The sequence below is a fragment of the Ictidomys tridecemlineatus genome, unplaced genomic scaffold (genome assembly GCF_052094955.1).
Source record: "Ictidomys tridecemlineatus isolate mIctTri1 unplaced genomic scaffold, mIctTri1.hap1 Scaffold_100, whole genome shotgun sequence".
Taxonomy (NCBI): Eukaryota; Metazoa; Chordata; class Mammalia; order Rodentia; family Sciuridae; genus Ictidomys; species Ictidomys tridecemlineatus.
In genome coordinates, this window is record NW_027520970.1 from 579269 (window position 1) to 595847 (window position 16579).

The 16579-nt window shown below is 34.9% G+C and overlaps 1 protein-coding gene across 1 annotated transcript in view; it reads left to right on the forward strand.

The window, feature by feature from the left end:
• Window positions 1–16579, forward strand: part of LOC144372393 (uncharacterized) — a 156398-nt gene that overhangs the window by 123284 nt on the left and 16535 nt on the right. The window contains exon 7 of the mRNA XM_078035787.1: window positions 7863–7898. Coding sequence (XP_077891913.1) covers window positions 7863–7898 — 36 coding nt within the window. The remainder of the gene's footprint in view (window positions 1–7862; window positions 7899–16579) is intronic.

The window sequence follows — 16579 nt, forward strand, 5'->3', positions numbered from 1 at the left end:
TGAAAATTTGCCTCAACGTGAAACCCACTAAATCTGTGTATTTTATCTCTCTGTTGTCTCTCTCCTCCACTTGCCTTTTAAACCATGATCTGCAGGCATAGTGCAGTGGTCCGTGGCCTGTTTTCTTGCCTCCCTTTTTTTTCCCTCCACTCCATCATTGTAGCATTTGCTTGGATTCATCCTTTGACATCTGACATCAGAAAATTCTGACATTGATATTTCACTTCACCTTGACCATGTTAAAATCAAGAAAATCTTTCAAGAAGCCAAATCTAAAATAGAATCAGGTAGATTTTTAGCATAAATCAGGCTAAATAAATTGAGTGATTAAAAGCATTATTTACTTAGACTTATAGTTGAGAATGAAACATTCAACTTTAGAAGTTATTATAGTACAGATGGGTAATGGTTAGTCATAAAAACATATTCATAAAACAAAAAACAATTATCTTTCTTTTCATAAATATTAATGTAAATATGGCATGGAGTGGGATTGAATCTATGTCACCACAATTGTGTTTGTATTTGAGGAACAGTCTAGAGGTTAGAGAGGACTTTTAGTTTCCTACAAGAAACTACAGGTTAGGGTCTCTTGGCCCCTGCACACTATTGACATTCTGAGCCAGGTAATTCTCTATTGTAGGAGTTGGCTGATGTTCAGTCACTCTTGGCTTCTACCTGCTAGATGCCAGTGGCACCCCTGAGTTGCAACAAAGACACATGTCCACACATTTCCAGATGTTCCCTGCAGTACAAATTCACCCTACATCAGTTCTACTGATGTAGACCCATTCTATTGATCTGCCAAATTTTAAATACCATGATGCCATCAGATGACATGAAACTTTTTGATGCATTTGAGACCAAGGTTAGAAGCCGACTACTCTCAAAATCAAAATTTGAAACCCTAAATGTATAAAATTAGGTGATGTTATGTTTAATTTTCTTGCTTCTTCTTAAAAGCAGAGGTCAGCCAACTTCTTCAGTAAAGGGCCAGAAAATAAATATTTTAAGTCTTTGTGGGCCATATGGTCTCTGTCATAAGCTCTTCAGCTCTGCTGTAGCGTGAACACAGCCACGGACAACATGTCAACAATGAGTGTGGCTGTGTTCCAATAAAACTTTATTCCTGGACACAGAACTTTTATTATTATATAATTTTCATGTGTCATGAAATATTGTTTTTTTTCACCCATTTAAAAATGTGAAAACTGTTCTTGGCTCAAGGGCCTTACAGGTGGCCAACTGGATTTGGCCACTGTTGCCAACCTCTGCCTGAAAGAAAGGAAATATTCTACACAGAGTAATTTCTTCAAGTGAAAAAGTGTATACCAAGTCTGAACTCTGCCTATATGGATTTATACAGAGGATTTTATGCTTTAGAAGATGTATTTTTAAAGCTGCATTTTTGGAACATAGGTCAATATTTGTTTCTTTAATCACACATTTTGAAATTTAATTTTACAATAGGGTGGCAACTTTTTTTATTTGAAAAGACCAAGTTATCTCAAAGGAATACTGTTCTTACTTTATATATTAATGCAAATCATTTACCATACTGACTCACACATCATAAACTTTCAATAAATATTAGCTTTTCTTACCACATGGAACTAGAAATCAACAAGATTGGTCATTTTTCTTTTTTTTAATATAAAAAAAAAGTTTTACTAGTCAGCTGAAATTAAGTACAAGAAATGCCTCAGTTAGAATGGAAATCATTTCTATAAACTTTCAATGGGTCTAAACAGGATTGTAAATAGGAATCTGTAACACGTATAATATGTAATCTGACCTGTAGCATTCATCCCAAGAATGCTGTAATTGGAATACAATTTTTGATGTGTTTTTTAAACATTTCCTGCTTCTGTCATATAATTTGTTTCCAGCATGTTGGAAACACTCTGCTTGTGCCCTCTGTGTTCACTATGTAAAACTCATTCATCATTTACCAAGTTTGAGATGTAAAATTTTAAAAATACTCCTTTTCTGCTATTGATGTAGTAAATTACGTCATTAACTGATTCACTTTAATAGGATATTTTTTTATTTTTGATCCAACTCAGTGCCTTTGTATGGTAAAGCAATCTAAGCCTTTCCAGACTGGTCATCTGGAAATGTTGTGGAACTATAATATAAAATCCACTGGGCTGGGTTTTCTCTGTGGCCAGCAACTAGGGTATACTCCAGGTTTAGGAGCAACTTGACAAAGACTGGTTTTAATCATGTGTGGAGTTACTATGGGAAGGTTTACTGTGGTGGTGTTCAACTCTTTTGAGTGTTAATCCCACAATCAAATGTACAAATGGATTTCTTATCTATTTTCATCCACTTGAAAGTAGATGTCTGTGCAGCCCAGTGAACAGTTTGACCATGTCACACAATTCTTCACCCTTTTATTTGCTGGTAAAGATCTCCACATGCATTTTCTTGGCACTGACTATCTGTTTTTTCATTCTCCAGTTCCTACTATGAACACATTGTATTCTTATTTTACATTCACTTCCCATCTTTGATTTGCATCCTCTGAGCCTTTGTAGAAGCAACGTCATTTTGGAGCTACCAACCAAATTATTGTCTCTTCCTGAAATCCCACCTGAAGTTCTATCTCTGTGGATATTCCCACAACAATCAGTTCTGGTTTTGTTTTGTTTTGTTTTGTTTTTTTCTAATTTAGCTCATGTTATTCTTTGCCACTGTTGCCAACATTTGCTGTCTGACCTCCTCCCCCCAAATCCTCAACTCCATTTTTTCATTTTCTAATCTTAGTCATTCTTCAATCCAGTGAAAACTGAATTTAGAAATCATTTCACTGGGGCAACCTTTCATCCTCCTCTGGATTGGTTAGGTCATCTACTCTTTGCTCCAGCAGAGCTCCTTGGAATTCATTTCACAATCCTTTTTGTGGTTTACTAAAATTTCCAATTTTTTATTGGACATACAGCTCATGTAAAAAGAAAAAACAAAACAAAAACAGCTAGACTGTTTTATTCCCATCATCAGTACAAGGTCCTAGCATATAGTTAGAAGGTAATAAATATTGAATTTATCCCTTTAGTAAATGAAGAATCTAAGTATTTTTTTACTCTTGAACTGTTTCATATTCTCATTGAATGAATAAAATTGTTCGTGTATTGTGCATTTGCTTATCACATTTTCTGTATGTACACAGTGAAATGGAATCTCCCTAACAAGGCAGTTTTTTCCTGTCCTGGATTTTTTTCTTTTTCTTTCTTTCTTTTTTTTTTTTAGTTGTATATGGACTCAATGCCTTTATTTGTTTTTATGTGGTGCTAGGATAAAACCCAGTGCCTCACATTCGCAAGACAAGTCCTCAACCCCTGAGCTACAACTCCAGCCCCTCCTGTCCTGGATTTTAAAATAGAATAAGAAAATGTTTTTCAATAAATAATTTTTTAATCATATATACAGTATAACAAGGTCAGGGATTGTAATCACATTGTTCTGTTTTGTCTCCTCGGCTCCCTAAATCCCTGATTCCAGAACATCCCTGATCCATATTTGGTGCTCAATTAAGTTTCTATGGAATAAGTGAATGAATGATATCAATAAATCATCACATTCATTTTGTATCTCTACATATGCTTTATTAGCACATCTATTACAATTAGTTACCCAGCATATTTGAAATAATCACAAACAAAGCATATTTATATCTGATATCTTCCCAATATTTCCCCATCTGTGACTTATCCTATATAAATTTTTCTCTGTGAATCAGTCAACTTATGAAGCTAGGAGTATACTTAAGACATAGTTGGGGGCAGAGGCACACACCTGTAATCCCAGGGGCTTGGGAGGCTGTGACAGGAGGATTGCAAGTTCAAAGCCAGCCTCAGCAAAAGGGAGGCACTAAGCAACTCAGTGAGACCCTCCTGTCTCTACATAAAATACAAAATAGGACTTAGGATGTGTTTCAGTGGTCAAGTGCCCCTGAGTTCAATCCCAGGTACCCCACCCCCACAAAAAAAAGACATAGTTGGAGGGTTTTTTCCTACTTTAATCCCATATTTATTTTCACTTTGGGAGAGGAGGATTATAAACACATATTATTTCCATGACTTGCAGCATTATCCTTTAAAATGTTGAACTTACGAATGTCTTACAGCAGTTGCCTTGCCATTTAAAAGTTATAAAAATTCCAGGAGATTTCACAGTTCTAAATCTTTAAAAAGAGAAAAAAAAATATATCACTTTTAGTTGTCCATCAAATGAAACTTCTCAGATCTCCCAAGGAAACCAGCCCTTCAGAAAGTTGCCCTTTTCTCTCCAGCCACTTACTTTGAGAACTAAATCTAGTCTTTTTTGTCATATAGTGGATTATCTAACCACTTTTCATTAAAACACTGGTAAAAAAAAAAAACTACAATTAAAACAAGCAACTTCCTATTATTTACAAATTTACTCTATGACCTGTTGTCGAAATGAAATGAGCCAATAATTCCTTTCTTATTCTAACAAAAAGAACATGGCAGTAGAATTGAGGAAGCCCCAAATTCACTTCCCGTCTACTTGCTTCAGCATTCTCACCTACCAAACGGAAATAATAATATTTGCCATGCCAATAATATTTGCCTATAGTTTTTTAAGGCAAAAACAAGATGAGAGAAGGAACTTTGTGAAGCCAAAATTGCTTTTATGCATTCAAAGGTCTTATTACACAAAATGTTGCAAACCTACTTTGTTAGTGTTGATGGCTTTCAGACTCTGTTCTGTAGAAATAGAAATAAGTTTTGTTTTATTAGCCACATTTATTTCACTTCCCCTTTGGAACTCAATTGGATGTTAATGCTTGGGAAGAAAAGGAGTATCATTGTACAGAAAGACAGGATTCAGAGTCTTCGCCTTCTTCTTCTTTTTTTTTTTTAACTCAAACAACCCTAAAGAGAGAAGTAGAAGAAGATCTTAGAAGATGGAAAAGTATACCCTGTTCATGGATAGTCAGAACTAACATTATCAAAATGACGATATTACCAAAAGTTCTCTATAGGTTTAATGCAATGCCAATCAAAATCCTAACGGCATTTCTTGTAGAAATAGATAAAGGAATCATGAAATTCATATGGAAAAATAAAAGACCCAGAATAGCAAAAGCAATTCTAAGCAGAAAGTGTGAATCAGGCGGTATAGCGATTTCAGATTTCAAACTATATTACAGAGCAATAGTGACAAAAACAGCATGGTACTGGTACAAAAACAGGCGGGTGGACCAATGGTATAGAATAGAGGACACAGAGACTAATCCACAAAGTTACAACTAACTATCTTATATTTGATAAAGGGGCTAAAAGCATGCAATGGAGGAAGGATAGCATCTTCAACAAATGGTGTTGGGAAAACTGGAAATCCATATGCAACAAAATGAAACTGAATCTCTTTCTCTCGCCATGCACAAAAGTTAACTCAAAATGGATCAAGGAGCTTGATATCAAATCAGAGACTCTGTGTCTGATAGAAGAAAAAGTTGGCTCCGATCTACATATTGTGGCGTTGGGCTCCAAATTCCTTAATAGGACACCCATAGCACAAGAGTTAATAACAAGAATCAACAAATGGGACTTACTTAAACTAAAAAGTTTTTTCTCAGCAAGAGAAACAATAAGAGAGGTAAATAGGAAGCCTACATCCTGGGAACAAATTTTTACTCCTCACACTTCAGATAGAGCCCTAATATCCAGAGTATACAAAGAACTCAAAAAATTAGACAATAAGATAACAAATAACCCAATCAACAAATGGGCCAAGGACCTGAACAGACACTTCTCAGAGGAGGATATACAATCAATCAACAAGTACATGAAAAAATGCTCACAATCTCTAGATATCTTTGCCTTCTTTGTTTAGCCACATTTTAATTTTTTCCTTAGGTAATAGCAATTACAGATGTCCAAGAAACTCATATATATTCTTTCCTCAACAAGCTAATTTACTGTTTTATTCTCCTTCCTAAGTTTTCCTTTTTTCCTTCCTAGATGTTTTTTTTCTTCATTTTGATCCTTGACTGCTGATCTGTTTAAAAAAAAAATCTTTTTAAGATTTGTTCATCATTTCCCGCAAATATGTATTGAGCACATCCTATGGCCAGGTACTGAATAAAAGCACAGAATCTGCTCATATGCAGCTGGCTGTCTAAAGGAAGGGTAGACACTGAATACACAAAAACCATAAGCAGGCAGCTACAAAGTAAGCTGGGCTGACGTGAACAGAGAGTGACCCTACACAGTCAAATGTGTGTGTGAGGGGCGTCCGCCTAGGCTGGTCAGTGAAGGGTTCTTTGAGGCAAAGCCATTTAAGCCCAGATCTGAAGAAAGAGACGGTGCCACATAGAAAGAAGGACGAGGAAATGAGGGAGGCGGACAATTGCCCCATGCCCAGAGGCCTGAGGCCTATCTCCATCTCTAAAAGAGATTGATGAGCAGCTTCTGGAATCTAGAACAAGCAAACAGACCCCTAGAGCTGCACGAGCATTTATATAGACAAGTCAGCTGTGGACATCCTGAGATGTGCTTCCTCCTGTGGCTCTCTCTTTTCTTGACAATCTCAGACAACTAAGTTTTCTCCTTATCTTTGTCCTCCTAGCATGTTCATGGAACAGAGGGTTAAAAGGAGTTTGAACATGTAGGCCCTTGGCTGACCTCATCCCCAGTTATCCTCCATACTCTTCTCTGCATGAGCCCCTCTGCTTATTTATAATGCAGCAGCTTTAGAAGCAAATGTAGGGCCCCTGTATGAAGTCTGGATTGAACATGGTGCCTTTTAAAACACCGGATTCTTTCTCGAGACTTTGTCTCAGAGCTTTACTTGTGTCCCCATCACCCACAAGTCATCCATCATCCTGTAACTTCCCAGTTACCGAGTTACAGTGAAATAAGTGGAAAGCTGAGAAAAGCATGCTGGGTTGCGACTGTGACAGAGCTTCATGAGGAAAACAAAAGGATCTGCTGATCTGCTGCAAGGCTTTTCCAGCTCGACATCATTAACCCTTTGACTTCATCTGCTGAACCTTGACTTTCCAAAAACTAAAGGGCCAGAGAGCTCCCTGTAAATGATGGCCACTGACATTAATAAACTAGAGAAATAGAGAAAACAGAACATTCCAGATCCCTAAATTGTAATTTTATTGCTCCAGAATGGGTTTTTTTAGCACTGTATCAAGGGAGGAAGAGGTTCACATTTCTATCATTGTACTTGCTTCAAGGAATATAATCCTGATAGAGTTTGCATTCAAGGTCAAGCCGTGTTTGTAGAAAGTGCATTGTTTATCTTAGACATCATTGCCATCTTAATTGCTGATGTCCTAGGACAAAGTCTCATTAAGCATGTTAGGTCTGTCAGTCATGGAATCCCTTTGAGTGTCCATGTCAATAACAGCTCTCTGGGTGTGTGCAGTGTTTCCTCTTTCCATAACTTGTGGTATAACCTCTCAGGGGTTTCATTTTAGGGTGACCCTGGATCATCTGCTGTAGGAATTAAGGTAACTATAGGCATGCAAGTGTTTGTGCCACAGGGATCACAGTTTTGATTTTCTAAGCCTCTACTTTCTCTCCCCTTTACCAACATTGACGGTTATTGTTCTGTTCCTGTTTACCTCGATAATCAGCTTCCAAACACAACAGAGATATTTGTGAAAAATACAGTGAAGTTTAAATAAGTGGGCTTGACTTCTCTTCCCTTTCTGAATGGTTTTATGAAATGTGGATTTACATTAAATCAGTATACTTGTGATCAAGACTTGTGATCAAGAAGGAGCTTGGGCCATCTCTGTGAAAGTGCCCAGAGGTCTAAAGTTTTTAGAATATTCTTGTAAGACTCTCTTTTCACCTTTGGTTTCCTTTGTCCAGGGAGAACCTAGAGAATCTGGTCGTCCAGGGCAAAAGGTAATATCTCTATCTCCAGTGTGTTCTTTGTATAATTATGATTAATTACATAACATGAAAATGATTATTGCAAAATGATGTAGTGTTCATGCTTTGCATACAGAGTGTTATTGGTTGGTGTGCGTTTTATTTTATTTTTCTATTTTTTTGTGTGTGTTGCTGAGAATTGACCCCAGGGTGAGCCTTTTGCATGCTAAGCAAGTGCTCTACCACTGAGCTACATGCTAAGCCTCATTTTGCATTTTAAACAGTCTTGATGCTAATCATTGCAAAACGTGAAAACAAATCTGTCCTTGTAAAAGGATGTTTTATGAACTAAAATCTACATATACTCAGCTGTCTGAAACTAACAAAGATCTGTTGGGTTGGACTCCACAACTTATCTTGCATGTTTAAAGGTAATCTGCATGTGTCTTTCTTTCATGAGAAGAAATGAGTGTTTACTAAACTGACTTAACAGAGAGTGCTGGACAGATCTTTAAAATTGATACTCCTTTTCTGTTCATTGCCAGTACTTTTCTTCTGACATTTTTTATGCAACTCTACCTATGTCTTTCTTATTGTGTTAGCAAACTAAATTTTTTAAAAACTAAAATTTAATTAGAGACACTAGCCACATAAATGTAACTAACTATAGCTTGGATTATCATTTGTGTTTCACTTGAGCAACACATTAAAGAAGACACAGTGACTATGTTTAGATTCATATTCTCCTTTGAGTCTGAGGCAGGAAACAAGTGTTAGCAGTTTATCGTCTGAGCATCTGGATATCAGTGCCCAGTGTACTTGGATTTCAGATAACAAATGGATGTAGCTAACAAGAAAATGTGAATTCCACATTAAGCAAAATCTCTTAAGATCATTTCTCTGCCTTTGTCCATCAGTAGCTGATGTGGTAGCAAAAAAAAAAAAGAAACAAAAATATATAATTTACCTAATTAGTAGAAAGGGAAAGAAAGAATAAATTCCATTATAGTAGTTTGGAACTTTAAGGCATGGCAAATCATGGTTTTGCTATGTCTCAAACATTCTTAAAGTCATTGAGAGAGCTTTATTTTTAAAAAGAACTTAGGATGGAAGTAATTTATGAAAAGATCTCTCGTATTCTTTTAACATTTCTCTAATTTAAAGACATATTTTTCTTTTGAAACTAAGAATCTTAGAGTAATGATTCATCAGGCCCAGTTCCAGGTAAAGTTGAGGCTTTTCCAAAGAGCCCAAAGGAACTCTGCAAATTTTACTGTTTAATTCCTATTCTTCTGATCTTTATTTTAAAAATTTGGAGTTAGTGATACAGTCTGCTTTGTTTTGAAAAGGCAATTAATCTTCTCAGATGATCTAATTTTAGGTCCCTTAGTCTTTACAAATTAAAGTCTATGTTTCAGTTGTTCTACAAATCTGTGATTTGCTCAAAGAAATGTCTGCAAGATTCTTGTGTCTCTAAAATACAAGCCAAAAGAAACTCTGCTATAATATTGTATAGGGTTCACTTTTTTTCAGAGTGTAAGAACCAAATTGATCTTCAATTTCTTCATAAAACATTGCCTTATCATGATTAATTAGAAATCAAATTTAGACTGATTCTGGAAGCTTTTAGGTTTACACATAGAAACATTGGATTTCCTTTGCATTTTATTAAAAAATCAGTTTGGGGTTACATTGGAAAAGGGTAGATTCATTTAAAATCTTACAACCCTTCTTAGATAATATGTGTCCTGAAATGACCAAATTCTACCCTTTGATACAATCTCACTTTCCCAATATGACTTCTGTATCTGATATCGGCAATTGGCAATGCTTATCCCAAGGTTGATTTAAAAGTAAATATTTACATGCTTGGTGCTCAGGTTAAAATGAGTACAGAGTCAGTTCTAGAGATCTTCCATGGCATTTTTCTCACATTGCAAAACTGTGAGTTCAATGGCACTAATGCCCCTAAATTATAAGGCATTCCCAGAAAAGTTAAAATTGTCATGACACAGCATAAGCCCAGCAGGAAGCCTACTGTGTGACATCTAGATCCATATTCATAATGGAGGAATTATTTCATTGGATTTTTTTTTCTTTGATAGCTTCAACAGTGGAATGTGTGATTGGCATGTGAGTTGGAGTGTGCATAGGCTTGTAGAGTGAGTGTGTAGATTTGTAAAATAGGCATTGCATTTCATCACAGAGCTCTTTCCTACCTAATGTCTCTACAGCTTTTTAAAGCATATGTTTTTATTGTAAAATCAAGTCACTTGATTTCCCATCAGAAGGGATCTCACCCCAGAATTCTACCTAGAAGCCTAGGGCCCTGTTGCAGGGAAGAGTAGGGAAACAGAGTCCCCCCATTGTGAGGGTCTCTCAATGGAGAGTAAAAGGGAAAACAAGAATAGAATCAAAAGGACAAGATTTATGTGTAAAGACTAATCTTTTGAACAAGTATTTTGAGAATGAAATAACAAATTAATTCTTAATTCTGACCCACCAGCTACATGTCTAAGAACTCAGAGAAAGAAGCCTCTGAGCCAAGGCATAGACAAGATGGAGAAGTTTGCTATCCCTTAGTTGGAAGATGAGCTTTCATAGTTTAAAGATGGAGAATTATACAGGAAGAAATGTATTCCTAAAAATGTCAAGAGATAGTCCACAAAGGATAATGTTAAATATATTCTTTCATATGTGAGCTAGTTACACAAAGTAAATATAAATTTGGAAAGGTCAGTTTATAAAAATTCAAGACTGTGGAGTATGAGATTCAAAAATATATTTTACTAAAAAGGATATTTTCTACCTACCACACATACATATATACATTTAATATGATGTAGAGAAAGGCTGAATGCTCAAGTCTCAATGTATTTAATCTACATTAAGAGATATATTTCATGATGTTTTATACATCTTTCTTATTATTAGAAAATAAGAGTATGTGTTTGTTTATTATATATGTTCATTTAATATACTTTTAATGGAGTATAATTCTTATTAAAAAATTGTGTCATTACCTATATATTACCACCACTGTTTCAGGTACAATGTATCCAAAATGAATTTTGGGGAGATTTTTCTAAAACAATGCATAGTTTTACTGGTTATACATTCTACTGCAATTAAATATTATCAAGTATCTTATGCTTTGTTTTTTTTAAAGTAAAAGAGTTTTCGGCAGAATGTGTATACAAGCTTTTCCTAGTGGAGCCTCTTAAATTTAATGGTGGAAGGGAAAGAGAAAAGAAAATCAAATGTATAATGTAACTCTGTCAAGTTTAATCTATCAGACAAGTAGTCTTTGGAATAACAAGTTCCTAATAATCATTTTCTCTTTTCTGGCTTAATCTCATTTTAGTCTTATTCATAATGCAAACTTTTATTTATGTAGTTTTGGACTGAATAGTTTTTCTTTTGCATTCCTGAAAAACCTTAAACCTAAACCATAAAGAAAATCATTGTCTTTTTTTTTTTTGGTCTAAATCCCACAGTTTAATAAACAGTATCTGAAATCATTTCATAATTAGACTAGAGAAAATTATGGCTCTTCATAACTTGAAAGTATTAATATTCAAAATGGAAAATCTGGTTGTGCTTGTTAGAGTTATCTTGAAATGAGTATTCTTAAAGGAATGAGATACTCATTCTCCCACTTTATTGATGTTCCTCTGTAATTTTGAATGATTTTTGTCCCACTGACTGGCTGTTATGGAATGGATTCTTTTATCTTCAGATGTTATTTCCACAAATCATAGTTATCATTCCCAACTCAGGGCAGACTTTTTATTTGTTCCTGTCGTTCCTTTATGCTTCTTTATTGGAATTTAGGAGATTTTCTAAGCAATGTAATCTCTTGCCACTATACTTTGTGCTTACAATAATGTAGACAATTCTGTGAAAATGAGAAGGTTTAGCCTGACTCCAGTATGCTCACGCAATATGTACCACTTAATCTCAGACCTGTATTCAGGAACAGCTGCATGGTACCATTAGCCCTAAGCTGCTAAGCACGGTTTCCCCAACTCAACAATTGTCAGAACTACAGACCAGAGTTAAGTACAATCTCAACCATTTATTTATCCTCTCATCGTTCAGGAATGGAAAGGAAATATTACAATACTTTTAAGTGAGCAATACTTTTAATGTATATTACTGTGATGTGACCATCTGTTCATACAGCCAACTCTTGATTATCTGAGGTGAGAGTCCTGGAATAGGAGGCATTATTTAAGTGCATGCATAATTGCCATTTCTGCAAACAGCTCCAGCAAACCGTTTACCAAAGAGTGAAACATATAGCTGTTCCTCTTCCTTTTACTCCTCATTCTTACCTTCTGATAGAAATGCTAAATAGCAGTAAACTACATGAAGAGGGGAAAATCCTGAAAAATCTGCAAAAGGATCACCCAATCCTTGAATCAAGAGTTGACTGAACTACACCATCTCATTAGACTTCTTGAACCTAAACAGGTTTTTTTTTAAATACATATTTATATATGCCAAAAGTATGCAGCTGGGAATGTTTGCCATGTTTTTCTCCATATACTGTGACTGAGCAAATATCATTCTATAATGCTGTATGATTTTCCTGTGTAGGCTGAACCAGGGCTTCCTGGGCTTCCTGGACTTCCAGGGATAAAGGTAAATACTGCACTGATAGTCTTGATTTTATAGAACTGTAATTATCAGAGTCCCCCAAATAGGGGGAAAATGAACACTAAAAAGTATAATGCTGTTCTTTACTCCACAACTATCTCAACCAATTAAGTTTTTTAAATTAAGAATTGAGCACGGGGATTTAAAGTTTGCCATTGCTCTCTGAACTATGTTTTTCACTATTTAACCTATCATTCCCCTTACATAATTGTAAATGCCACTTTACTTCAAAACATAAATTCTGTAAAGTCTAGAATGCCTCTTTACCTTCACATTTTAAGTTCATTCTTAAGATCCTATCAGATTTTGACCAGAATTGAAGTCTTAACATCCCTATAAATCAAACATTTAGGCAGCTGTTTTTATGATTCACCCACTATAATAATCCCTCTAAAATGTTTGGACTCCTACTTCCTGTCAATAATTCTCTGTGCAAAGTACAAATCAAATTGTTTAAAAGTTTTCATGTAGCAATTGACAAGATGTAAAGCTCTGATCCCTTAGTTGTAGTGACTCCTTTAAAATCAGCTTATTAAAAAAAATCTATTTTAGAACTATTTGATAGAAGAGCATGATGCCAGCATGTTTTTCCTTACATGGTTCTGTTCCAAAGGTTTAGCATGCATTAGTCCAAACCAAAATTATTATTTCTACTTTCAGTGTGAGGGTTCTGTATACTATATTATGAACATTCTGCTTAGAGTTTATAAAATAAAAAAAAATATTATTTTAGATTAGATGGAATTTTTGAACTCCAAGAGATCATGTGGCATAATATGTAATATTTTATGAGTCTAGTGTCTCTTCTAGTTGGCACTCAAATTTTGGTTTTGGTTTCTTTTTTGATGTGTCCAGATTAGTATCCAGAAAGTTCAGATGTCCTTTTCATATATGTAAAGGTATATTAAAGAAGTCTTTGATTTCTTCAGTGAAAAATCCTCTGACAACAGTTTACCCAAAAAGTTAAATTCACTTCCTTATCATTTTGTATTTAGCAAAAATAAGTTCATAAATTAATATGCAATTTCATATTGCAGAGTTAATTTATGGTAGTTCTTTACAGCCTTCCATTCATTAAAAATGACAGATTTTTATAAATGATTATAAGATCATAAATTTTTGGATAGATTTAAGAAACTGATAGTTGATATTAATTAAAAAGAACCTGGTAGCATTATAAATCATTATAAAGGCATTAAAAGGAGGAGCATTTGGAAGGGGCAGGCAGAGCCCCTTCAGCAAGTGCTCTGGGTTAGCAGGGCTGTGCTGCTAGCATGGCTCGTCTGACAGGAGTCTTGGTGCATTGAAATCCAGTTGTCCCTTCTTCTGAGCTTGCAACACATTCTGGGTAAAAGAAAGAACATGAGAATAAAGGATTCTTTTTTTTCCCTCCAAAGTAAAATATATATACATATTTATTGTATACAATTACCCATGTTAATATATTATATATAAATGTGTATATACATATACATTTATACACACATATGTATGTATGTATGTATATGATCTTTATTACTACTATTTGATATAACTATTTTAATGTTATATTTCTATCATGAACCATATTCCAATGGACCTTTGGCATTTCCCTAGTCATTTGAAGACTAGTATGAATGTTTTGAACTTTTTCAGATTGGGATGGTAGTTGGTGATTTGCTACCTCCAGTAAATTGCATTTACAAGGTCACAGGAAATTGCTAGCCATACTAATTCTGATATTTTCTTTGTTTTTCTATCCCTTGCTAGTAACTATAGTAAGAAGCTATTACTCAACAAAAACTATTTTTATTATTCACTAGAGATTTTTTTAAATGTATTTATCAAGTACCATTTGGGTGACTATTCCGTGTTTGATTTAAATCCCAGGTTCTGTTTCTGTTTTAATAATTTTGTCTTCTCCCTCTAATTCAAATGAGAGGTATGCTTGCCTTAAAATGTAGTAAGTGCCAAGTGTAAATAAGTAATTTTGAAAAGTAGACACTTTAAGAACACATTAAGGTCATTAGTATTTACTAGATATTAATAAATATTGAATTAAAAAAGTATAATCTTATGATACAGTTTCATTAACTTGGGCTGTTCTTTATTCCTTTAATTTACCTTACCCCTAATTAGAACAGTTAACCATGATTTCATAGTTTAAAAGAGTAATAGGATTTCAAAGATGAAACCATTATGTATGAATATAGAATGTGTGGTAGCAGGAACATTAGTCATAATCTTGCTAGACTTGTGTGTTTATTTATGCTTTGGAAATACTTCCTGTTGCTATTCATCTCCTTCTTATCTGCTTGTACTACAGAGGGCATGTAAATGCCATCCGTTATTTCTAAGACATTGAGGAAACCAGCCATGACATACCAGAGAAGCTTTGATTCACCACCTGTTGCTCTCGGGGAATGTTTGGAAACTTAATGAGCATCCACATGCCTTCCACAGCTCTCAGGAAATGAGCAAAGTACCTAAATACAGACAGCAGACTCATCCATCTAGCACCTCAAGGTCCCACTCAGAGGAAAGTGCTAACATCATAGGCATACAGTGTAAAAGTCACTAAGAGCAGGCGTAACTTAATTTCCAACTTCTCTTAAGCTTCCTGTACAAGTATTTGAAAGTCTTCTTACCATGTGGAAGACATTTGGAATTCCTATTTCATGCATTCATGGTTCATATAGTGTCAAGATGTTCAGCTGGGAAAATTAAATTAAGTACAACGTACCATGCACACATCTATCTTCTGGAATAAGACTTGAGCTCAGAAAATTAGTTGTATGAAAAAGTCTTCAAATATTTTAAAGGGTAAAATTTAGTCACTAGCTTTTCAAATATCAAAGGATAAGATTCTAAATACCAAAGTTTTTGTTTCATTCCCTACACATATTTTTTTTTCATGTAAATACATGGCTCACCCCTTCATATGGTTACATTTCTCCAGTAATTAAGTAGCATAGACCAGCAACTTCAGAACAAACAACCAGTGTGCAGATCCTGGTTCTCCCCCTTACCAGTGTATGATCTGGGGAAAGTTCTGTAATCTCTCTAAGCTTTACATTTCCTTTTAAGATGCAAATCATCATTGATGACAATACAGAAAACTGTGAGAATTAAATGAATTAATATATGTACAGCTCTGAAAGTATCACCAAGCACATAGTGAATGCAATATAAATGTTGGCTATTGTTATTTTTCTTGGGGAAATGGGGAACAATGACTGTGTATCTATCTGTTCTATATGATATTTTGTCATGTGAATAATATTAACCTATAGAATACACAGCCATTTATATTCTATGCTAATAGATGTAAACTGAAAACTCCTTTGCAGTGATAGGTTAACATGACCTTCAGAGCAGTAAGGCACACAATTTCTACTAACACATGATGTCATACCACTACCCTTTCTTATTAGTGAAGTGTATTCTAGAAATAAGGAACAAAAGGGCACAGGACTCAAGGGATAAGACATGACACTATCAAAGTTCCCCCCTGACACTGTTCACAGGTAGAGCAAATATAAAACTTGACACATACTGTAATGATGAAAATACTTCAGTGATGCTCAACCCAAGGTATTGTTCACAAATACTGATTTTTGATGCTTACTTTTTTCCTTTCAGCATATACTACCAGTTTATCTCACCCAGGAAGTCAATTATGGGGGAAAATTATATATATATACATATACATATATATGGCAAGGGAGATATAATACATTTTTTAAAATGACATCAAATCAGAAAAACAAATCATTTAGTGGCAATGAAATTTTTACAGTGTATCAGCCCTCTAAGCTTGATGGTTTTACTCTGGCTTCCACATCAGTGACAATTTGACATTTAGATCAAGACCTTGAGGACTGGGGGCGGGGGGGGGGGGTCTGAGACAGTCACTAACTCTTTATACCATGTCATATGAAATCAACTTTGACATGAAAGCATATGAAATCTAACTTTGACAGGTGGCAGAAACATTCACTTTGGCATTCTTAAGTATAGTGCTCAGTAATCTAAACAGAAATGTATTTTCTAAATCCACTGAAGGCAAGGAT